General features: G+C 46.3%; 1 protein-coding gene across 1 annotated transcript in view; it reads left to right on the top strand.

Annotated features, from left to right (window-relative positions):
* Positions 1–242: 242 nt before the first annotated feature.
* Positions 243–10,584, top strand: part of CARD11 (caspase recruitment domain family member 11) — a 33,930-nt gene continuing 23,588 nt past the window's right edge. The window contains exons 1-9 of the mRNA XM_056866259.1: positions 243–450; positions 667–804; positions 1,276–1,601; positions 2,746–2,925; positions 5,181–5,333; positions 6,034–6,159; positions 6,772–6,966; positions 7,243–7,431; positions 9,959–10,010. Of these exons, the coding sequence (XP_056722237.1) occupies positions 252–450; positions 667–804; positions 1,276–1,601; positions 2,746–2,925; positions 5,181–5,333; positions 6,034–6,159; positions 6,772–6,966; positions 7,243–7,431; positions 9,959–10,010 (1,558 nt within the window). The 5' untranslated portion in view covers positions 243–251. The remainder of the gene's footprint in view (positions 451–666; positions 805–1,275; positions 1,602–2,745; positions 2,926–5,180; positions 5,334–6,033; positions 6,160–6,771; positions 6,967–7,242; positions 7,432–9,958; positions 10,011–10,584) is intronic.

Here is a 10,584-nt window from a genome sequence, read left to right as displayed (position 1 = left end):
TATTTGGATGGGAGACCTCCAAGGAATACCAGGGTTGTGATGCGGAGGCAGGCAATGGCAAACCACCTTTGAATGTCTCTTGCCTTGAAAACCCCACGAAGGGTTGCCATGAGTCAAATGTGACTTGACGGAAAAATATAAGGCACAGCCTGATGATTTGTCTATAGACAGGGCGCAAAACCATTGATTTACTGATCTTCTTCCCAGCCTTGTCCCCCATCTTCTTTTTCTTCTAGGGAGGAAAGCTAAAGATGGATGACTGCATAGAGACCCTGAAGGATGAAGAGGATGCCATGTGGGAGAACGTGGAATGCAATCGGCACATGTTGACCCGGTACATCAACCCAGCCAAGCTGACCCCATATCTGCGTCAGTGTAAGGTCATTGATGAACAGGATGAAGATGAGGTGCTCAACTCTCCTATGCTACTCTCCAAAATTAACCGAGCAGGTACGACTGGGTGGCCTTTTGTAGCTGGTTTCAACCATGGTGACTCAGGCATTGTGATGGAGCTGTTGTTCTGATGGAACTTTGGTATGAGATGTAGCATCTGTGGTAGGGCTAAACCAAGAGAGAGGTTGACTCTGGAATTGGGCCACGTGATTCTGTGTTTTCAAGAGTCTTCGGTTGTCATCTCAAGATGTTATGTGTTTGGGTTGTCTCTAGGCCGGCTACTGGACATCCTTCATACAAAAGGAGAAAGGGGCTATGTGGTTTTCTTAGAAAGCTTGGAATTCTCCTACCCCGACCTCTACAAACTGGTGACTGGGAAGGAGCCAACACGCCGGTTTTCTACCATCGTTGGTAAGTTGGATCCATGCCATTGGTGAATATGAGGGAAAGATTAAAATGTTGTTATAAGATTTTCCAGATGCTTACGTGGAGCTTACATAGGAGGAAGCCTTGGGGAGAGGGGGAACAGAAGTGGGACTACAGGTGTCTAACACATTGCTGCTCTAATCCTGAAGGGCTTCCATCTCATGTAAAAGATCTGTTATACAGCAGTCAGGGATTACTTGGTAGACCTAGAGCATTAGCTAGGCTGGTCTACTCATTTTGGCTTCTTCTCCCTGCATTCCACTCTTGAGACTTATTGGACATCTAGCTTTGTCTTCTCTTGCTCTGATTGAGTGTAATGGACTGTGTGGTCCTGGTAACTTTTTTGTATCTTACCACTTGGCTCAGCCTTCTGCCAACAGAAGAAGTCTTCATCTGAAGGCTCAATATGTAGCAGAAAAGAGTGGTAAAATACCAACCATTGTCTGTTTATTTTAGTAGAGGAAGGCCATGAAGGCCTTACCCACTTCTTGATGAATGAGATCATTAAGCTGCAGCAGCAGGTCAAGGCCAAGGATGCTCAGCGGTGTGAACTCTTGGCCAAATCCCGCCAGATGGAGGATGAGACGAAGCAGATGAAACTCAACAAGATAGAACTGCTGACCTTCCAGGAGAGGTACCACAAAATGAAAGAAGAGCGGAACAACTACAACGACGAACTGGTCAAAGTGAAGGACGAGAACTACAACTTGGCGATGAGGTATGCCCAGCTGAGTGAAGAAAAGAACATGGCGGTGATGAGAAGCCGAGACCTTCAGCTAGAGGTGAGAGATGCATTGTGGGAAAGGAACATTAATCTTGTGGCCACTGTGAATGTCTGTTTCGTTTGACTCTGAATGTGACTGTGATATAGAGATAAACCAGTCGAACTGTCATTCCCTCACTGAGGAACTAAAAAAAAATGTGATTGAGTGAAATGAGAATAAGAATCTCTAGCTGAATTCTCAGTAACCTCCCCCAATGTTACTGTTCTCAGACAAAGGAACTTCAAAGAGAGACTCCAATAGGAAATTGCTGAATTAGAACTCATTATCAAATTCAGGTATTTACTATTCCCACCCCCACAGCCCTAACAGGAACTTGAGATTCCTTATTCACTATAGGTGCTAACATCTCACATATTCCTCTGTAACTTCCTATTATATCTACTTACCTTGGTTCAGACTTGTAAGTACCTATCTAACAACAGTTGGGGATGGCCAGCACCCTCTCTGTACTGAGTACTCTTTTTTATTAGATCTCATTTTAAAATGGCCTCTCTTTGCAACACTCCCTTACTTATGAATATAAGAAAACACTCCAATTCATCTGATGAAATAAGCTCTGACACATGAAAACTTATGCTGAAATAAATATTGCCATTCTTTGAGGTCCCACTGGACTTCCATTTTATTCCCGCCCCCTGCTGTGATTCCCAGAATCCTTCAGGGAGTGCCCTGACAATTCAAGTGATCTACAACCAGTATAAGTGTGGAGTGTCAGTGTAGCCAATCCCAAAAGACAATGTCCTCTGGTATGACCGATGGGACATGTCGTTCACACATAACCCATGTCTGCTTGCTTGTAATATCAGTAACTGGTCCAGGATGACTTCATTGTCTCTTGAAGACATTTTGGGTTAGCTGATTCATCACTTAAAGGGGTAATTGCCCTTGTTTGGGTGGTAATTCTTTTGGAAATTGAACCAGAGATTCCATTGTACTGCTTTAACGGGGCATAGTGCTGGTTGGGATGTGGGAATCTGAGAGGACCACCCCCGAGGACATGAAATACGAGTTGTTTGCATGCACACTGTTAAGTGCGGTGGAAATTCATTCTGAGAACCATGTTTACTAGATGTTTGTTGTGTTTCTATTGATCGTTCCTTCTTTCTCTCTCTTTCTCTGCATGATAAATGGGGCCCGCTAGATTGACCAGCTGAAACACCGACTGAATAAAGTGGAAGAGGAATGCAAGCTGGAGAGAAACCAGTCTCTGAAGCTCAAGAATGACATCGAGAACCGGCCAAAGAAGGAACAAGTCTTTGAACTGGAGCGGGAGAACGAGATGCTGAAGACGAAGATTCAGGAGCTGCAGTCCATCATTCAGGTGAACGATGAGAGGGTTCAGTCTTGTCCCCGAGGGTGGATTCACACTTTACGAAGGCCTCGTGGCTGAAGCATGCCATTCTGACTACAATGCGTTGTTGAAATTCTGTGCCCGGAACTCGATGAGTATGTCGATTTGGATCAGACCATGGTACGCAGAGAGAAGGGGCTTAAGCTTACTGCCCAGCCATTTTCTCAACTTGAAATGGCCCCCTGCAGTCGCTGTTTGCCTCATTGGGGAAACATGTATGGAGCCGATTAGTACGCGTACATTTTCTTTGGTGGAGAAAATAGTGGTTCCCGGGGCCATTTCAAGTCTGGAAAACAGTTTGGTAGGGAAGGCTTCAGTCCCGTTTCCCTGTGTGCCACGGTCCTCACCCAAATCGGACCTGCCCGTTCCTGGGAACTGCATTCCAGGCATGGAACTTGAGGTGTACATCTGCTTGGGGCAGACTTTGTAACATGTCAATCGGCCCTCATGAGTGGCCAGGACATATAAAATCCACAGGAGATCTAGAATTCAGTTCATATTCAGCTGTGTGCACTGATTTGGATGGCGTAGCTTAAAGGGGAGAAAGGCAAGATAAATCTTTTTTACAAGAGGCAATCCATGGAAAGGAGTTCCTTTTGCTTGAGCCTGGCTCGCTGGGGATGAGGGCGGGTTATAAATTTGAAATTTGAAAAATAAAAATAAAATAAATACAGGTTGCCAAAATCTAATTTCTTTGGTGCAGAATTTTCAACCCACAGAGCCTTGTTTATATGTACTTCAAAATTACATTCCCACTGAAACAGCAACTCTACAAGGTAGGCCAGAAATATTACCTCCACGTTACAACGGCCACGCTGAGACTTAAGAAAACAGCGGTTTCCCTAAAACTGCCCAGAAGGTTTTGGCACTGCTGCAAACTGAAGAGAGGACTTTCTGGTATCATAACCACTATGACAACCAGCATGGTGTAATGGTTATAGTGTTGGACTAGGATCTAAGAGACTTGGGTTTGAATCTCCATTGTTCCATGGAAGCTGGCTGGGCAAGCTCAGGCCAGTCAATGACTCTCAGCTTGACCTACCTCACAGGGCTACTGTTGTGGAGATAAAACAGAGGAGGCAAGAACCATGTTATAAGGCAGTTTGGGGAGAGAAGCTGGGCATAAATATCTAAACAAATAAATAAGAGCTTTTAACAAATGTGTTGGCAGCTTTAGAGTGTGGAGAATTTGGAGGGAACTAGAAATCTTTCCAGCCCATTGAGAAACTCGCGTGATTTCCTGTCCTCATTAGAATGGTCCCCTTCCATTGCAAAGAGGAATGCAAGCAACGCGCTGACCCTTCTGCAGCAACTATCTGGGGCCTGATGCGAGAACATTGCTCAAACCTGGATGGACTCTGCCTGTGTAGATATTTCCGATTCCTTGGTGCCAGATGCTGTCTTTGGGGGCGGGACGGGAGAGATGCACAGCATATAATAATCTGGGTGAAAGTGTTAATCAATTAATCAGCATGACTAACTTGAGCTTAATCACAAGCTGGAAATAAAGCGGCAGAAAACAGAGCTGTAATTAATTGGAGCCAGACATATTGGTTCGTCCCCAGGCAAAGAGACGTGCCTGCAGCTAAAATCCCCTGCGTGCTTAGGTAGGAGTCAGCATTGGACTTGGCGGGAATTAACTCCCAGGAAACGTGCCGTTGTTCGAGATATCTGTAGGTTTGGGGATTGGGGGGGGGTTTCCAGCAAGCTTTTCTCGTTGCACACTTGTGCCTTTTTGACACCCGCTTTTTCAGATCTATTTTTGGACAGCAAATTACTTAAAGGCAGAAGGGGAGGGGAGAGCAGGTTGCAGCCAAGAAGGAAATGTTAGTTCTTGTGAGTGACAGAGGGGGACTCCAGGCATAGAATTTCCATTATTCAGCGTGTATTGCCCTGAAATGTCTCCTGCTTTTTAAAAAAATTTCTCTGCTGGTTTTCTGGAGATCCATTCTATGGCAAATGAGTTCAACAGAAACCTGTTGACTAGAGAAGTTACATGAAAGCTGGTTCTGGAAGAAAATGATTGGGGCAAGGGATTAAATTCTCAGCTCTCCTTCAGTCTCTTACCAGGCAGCAATCCAAGTCCCGGCCTCAAAATGCTGAGAAAGAGGCTTTCTTTTTAATCCGAGGATTCCTAGAAGATACCTTGAGTCTTAGCAAAACCAACCCGTTTCTTCTTTCTTCCCCTGCTCTCTCCCTACCTTTAAACCTTCTCCACATCACAGGCTGGGAAACCCGGCTTGCCAGATTCAGATAAAGCTATTTTGGACATCTTGGAGCATGACCGCAAAGAGGCGCTAGAGGATCGCCAGGACTTGGTCAACAAGATCTTCAATCTCCAGGAAGAGATCCGCCATGCAGAAGACCTCCGAGACAAGGTGAGGTGGAAAGAGGGGAGGCAGAAAGAACTAAAATGGAAATTCAAGCCAGTTTCTGTGTCTACTTGTTTGGATTCGCTGAAATCCAGAGTTCTCAGCTCTCAGGTAGACTGCTCCTGTTCAGAAGATGTTGTACGCCTAACCTGCTGGCTCCTGCTGTCCAGTGATGCACGTCTCTACTTTCCTCTTCCCTTAACCAGGACTATTTCATGGCCAAACATGTATTAGGTTGGAAGCAGAAAACTTTGACAGGGTGTAATGATGCGGCTCTGTCCAGCCTGCTGCCCTCACTAAGCCTCTGAGCAAGTTGGAATGGGGCATTTTGGCTGTCAAAAACATGCTTAATAGTCCATGTTGAAAAGCAAGCATACAAAACGTTGTGGCATTTAACAGGTGATAGATTTTATGATCTTCGATGCCTGTTTGAACACCAATCCAGGTTGTACCAGACAGCAGGTGTCCCTCCCCAGTTCAGACCACTGCTGACAAACTTTCCTCGGTGCTTTGCTTGTAAATTGATTCACAGCAGAGTATGACTCAGCACTTGAAACACTGGTCTCCTCCCGCAATCTGGGCTGAAACTTCTGACACAGGGAGATGGATAGCTGGGTCCTCTTCTTTGGAGCAGGCTAGACCTTATTGATCGCTTTGATGCACTGGGCTTATTGATTGAGGGTCTTCCCCCCCACCCCATTTGCAGTACCTCGAAGAGAAACAAGAACTGGAGTTAAAATGCTCCACTCTGGGGAAAGACTGTGAAATGTACAAGCATCGAATGATGACGGTGATGATTCAACTGGACGAAGTGGAGAAGGAAAGAGACCAGGTATCTGAAAATCCCAAAAGTGGGAGGAGAAAGGAGAAGAGTGGAAAGGAGTGGGAACTAGGGTGGCCCATCCTTGAGACTGAAGATGGCCATTCACATCCATCCAAACCATTCACTATGCCCTCTGACGTAGTGGTCCACTCCTCCTGGGGATGAATTTTCAATTCTTAGGCTGGTATGATGGAAAGATTTTACCTGCGGAGGTTCAGAAGGTGCCCTTGTTCCATGTTTTCAGAAGGCCTTGTAAATGAGGTTGATAGAAACGATGGCTGGACAATTTAAGGAGGTGGTTGTGGTTTAACTGAGGGTTTTGTTACTGCTGCCTTGGAAAGGTTCGTCCTTCCGGATATCCCCAGTCATCATTTTAAAGTAATCTGATCACAGGACACCTCAAGGTGGCTACCTTGAGCCATGAAAAAAGGGTGGGATACAAATATTTTAACAAACAGACTAAGGTGGTGTATCAATATTTTAACAAATTGTTCAAAGTGAGTTCTGGGTGTTCCCTTAAACTTCTGCCAAAGATTGTGGAAAGAGTTTATAATTTGGGAATGGAGTGAAATCGGAGCAGCAGCTGTGTGCAAAGTATCTGATTTGCATTGTGTTTCACAGGCATTCCATTCTCGCGACGAGGCCCAAACGCAGTACTCGCAGTGCCTGATCGAGAAGGACAAGTACCGGAAGCAGATCCGGGAGCTGGAGGAAAAGAACGATGAACTCCGGATTGAGGTGGTTCGGAAAGAGGCCTGCGTCATTAATCTAGAAAGCAAACTCCGGCGTCTCTCAAAGGACAACAGCTACGACCAGGTAGAGCAAAGGAAGGCGGTTGCCCCTTTACCTTGCCTGGGGGTCCGTCCTCGTATCACCTTTGTTTAAGGGGACACCGATATATTTTCAGCATGCACATAGATTTGTAAAATTTGGATGCAGCCAATGCACGTTTCTAAGCCTCCCGTGTCAAACATCAAGCCAAGAAGAAGGATTGGATGCCATTCCCACTTAAGTGTGCACAGGTTGAAGCATTAGAAAACTATGATGAGTCTGTTGCTCATGAAATATTTCCTCTTTATTTTTAATTTCAAGAGCTTACCAAGGAATCTGCCCTTCACCATAATTTCTCAGATGATAGAAGCACCCTGCCCGAAAATAAATGGCCAGGAGGCTGACGACTCCTCAACCTCTGAGGAATCTCCCGAAGACAGCAAATTCTTCATCAGAGATCAGCCTCCATTTAAAAGGAGGATGAACCTGAAGGGAATCCAGGTAGGCTTCGTTATGCTGAATGGCTGAAAGTGTTATGCTTGTGCTTGGGGGAGGGGGCGTGGCTCTGTGGCAGAGCATCTGCCTGGCATGCAGAAGGTCCCAGGTTCAATCCCCGGCATCTCCAGTTAAAGGGACTAGGCAGGCAAGTGATGTGAAAGACCCCTGCCTGTGACCCTGGAGAGCCGCTGCCAGTCTGAGTAGACAATACTGACTTTGATGGACCAAGAGTCTGATTCAGAATAAAGCAGCTTCATGTGTTCATGTGTACTGTGGGCAGGAATTTCACACACAGGCACATGGTTACAATTGCATTTTTCTGATCTCCAACAACCTCTTGGGCTTCCCTTTTTATCTCAGTCTTCCCCACAGAACACACAGGGCAGCTGCTCCTTGTGCCTTCGTGTCCCTCTTCAAGGCCAACCGTTTCCGTTAGGCTTTTGGCTTGAAATCCTCGAGCTCAGCTGAAACAAAGGCTGAATGTCTACTCTCCCTCTCTCTTTCCTCTCTTCCTTGCCCACCCTCTGTCCCCTTTCTTGCTCACATGGTCAAAATTTACTCTGTGAGCTCCTTGGGGTGGCGACCTTTCTCCAGTTTCTCGTACTCTGTAATGCACCTTGTATGTTGAGGACACCATATTCATAATAATAATGCCCTTCCTTATTTAAGGAAGGGGCTGTGGCTCAGTTTGTAGAGCATCTGCTTGGCATGCAGAACGTCCCAGGTTCAATCCCCGGCATCTCCAGTTAAAGGGAGCAGGCAGGTAGGTGATGGGAAAGACCTCTACCTGAGACCCTGGAGAACCGCTGCCGGTCTGAGTAGACAATACTGACTTTGATAGACCAAGGGTCTGGTTCAGTATAAGGCAGCTTCATGTGTTCAAGGGCAGACTGGCTCTCAAAACTACCGGGAGAAGTCCCGATGGCCTCCGCTCGGTGGCCAGGAGCTCATGCAGCTGGGTGGCCCCTACATTGGTATAGTTTGCCACCACTCGCTCTGGGGTTGTTTTAACATCCCAGCCCCCAGCCCCAAATTATCATTGGAGAACATAGCGGGCGCAGATAGAATCACCGAGTCAAAGACGGAAGATTGCAGTAGTACAGATCAGCTGACTCTATGGAGAGCAACGGGGTCAGCAGAGTCCTTCAAATAATGACTTTTGGGGTGTTTTGCCAAGAGTGGCGTGGTGATTAGCATTTTAAAAAACCCTTTGCTTCCTTAATAGTGTGAACTTTCCCCCCCTTTTTGGAGAGTTGCAGCAATTACCGTAGGCCAGTGTAAACTTAAAAAAAAGCTGACAGACAGTTGATAGAAATCTTTTCCATTGGCTGGAATGAATGATAGGAAGAAGGCAGCCAGAACAAGAGAAAAAAATAACCTAGAGCAAAATTAGCTGCCTAATTCAGAGTTAAATTAAGTTATGTCTTATTCATTCAAGTGGAAGGGGGAACGTGCTTGAAGTCCTTGATTCCGCTTGATTAAATGAATAACTGGTTCTTCTGCTGCGCTGGTAAAACTCCACAAAAGTTTTCCTTACTGTGGTTTAGCTATAATGGAGGAGTCATTGGGTTTCTTCCAGTCTATATATAATTACCCTCCATAGCCTTTATGCTCATTAGTGCAATGGCTCAGTGGTAGAGAATCTGCTTGGCATGCAGAAGGTCCCAGGTTCAATCCCTGGCATCTCCAGTTAAAGGGACTAGGCAAGAAGGTGATGTGAAAAACCCCTGCCTGAGCCCCTGGAGAGCCGCTGCCAGTCTAAGTAGACAATACTGACTTTGATGGACCAAGGGTCTGATTCAGTATAAGGCAACTTCATGTGTTCAAAACAAAGCAAAAAAGCTCCTATACAAGGTAAAGAGCCCACCAAAATCCAGGATTTCCTGGGTTCCAGTAGCAGAAGTGGGGATTTATTCAGACCTGAGTCAGGATGCACCCAGAGGCAGCCCAGGATTTGATCCAGAGTAGACCTGGGCCTTCAGGAAGAGCTCTTGTTCTTGCTCTGCCAGTAGCGCAAATCCCAGCCTAGAGTTCTCCAAGCAGTCTACAACCTGAAGAACCCAGGTTCAAGATCTCCCTGCCCTGGTTGGAGACATCCAGGCCACAGCTGGGCAACAGTGGTGTTAGAGAAGAGTATCATGCTCTTGACTGGCTCATGGTTAATTCAGACTCCAACTTGTTTCCTGTACGTGTGGGATATTTATGTGTATGTGTGTGCCGTCAAGTCACAACTGACTTACGGCGGCCCCGTAGGGCTTTCAAGGCAAGAGACGTTCAGAGGTGGTTTGCCACTGCCTGCATCCGTGTGGGCTGAGGGAGTTCTGAGAGAACTGTGACTGGTCCATGGTCAACCAGCAGGCTTTGTGTGGAGGAGTGGAGAATCAAACATGGTTCTGCAGATTAGAGTCCGCCGCTCTTAACTACTACATCATGCTGGCTCTTAGGATATTTGTAGCAATCATTAATCATGAGTTAAACCTGTCCTTAACGTCAACACATGTCCAAAGTTGAGTTTTATTTCTGTCTTTTTTCTCTCCAGCTGCCACGGATGAAATCCCCCATCAGTATGTGCAAAGCATCAGATTTTCAAGGTCAGAAAGGGAACCCGCATCCCTGTTGCTTTGATCTGACAGTCTTACCTCTAAATGCTAAGCTGTTCCACTCATTCTAGCCAACATTTCCAACACAACAAATGGAAAACTAGGCTCGAGAGACAGTTATGAGGCCTTCCTTTTTAAATTTTGGTCGCTGATAGAAAACACTTTTTAAATCATTTGACGTAAGTGTTTGGCTGTACGGTGTTTTCTATCCCAACAGACTGAGAATATCCTTATCAAAACCAGTGTGGCCAATACACATTCCTTCAGGGGAAGGGCTGTGGCTCAGTGGTAGAGCATCTGCTTGGCATGCAGAAGGTTCCAGGTTCAACCCCGGCATCTCCAGTTAAAGGGACTAGGCAAGTAGGTGATGGGAAAGACCTCTGCCTGAGATCCTGGAGAGCCATGGAGAGGGGCCGTGTCTCAGTGGCAGAGCATCTGCTTGGCATGCAGAAGGTCCCAGGTTCAATCCCCGGCATCTCCAGTTAAAGGGACTAGGCAGGTAGGTGATGTGGAAGACCTCTGCCTGAGACCCTGGAGAGCCATGGAGAGGGGCCGTGTCTCAGTG

This window comes from Euleptes europaea, chromosome 21 (assembly GCF_029931775.1).
Source record: "Euleptes europaea isolate rEulEur1 chromosome 21, rEulEur1.hap1, whole genome shotgun sequence".
NCBI lineage: Eukaryota > Metazoa > Chordata > Lepidosauria > Squamata > Sphaerodactylidae > Euleptes > Euleptes europaea.
This window is presented reverse-complemented; position numbering and strand designations above follow the sequence as displayed.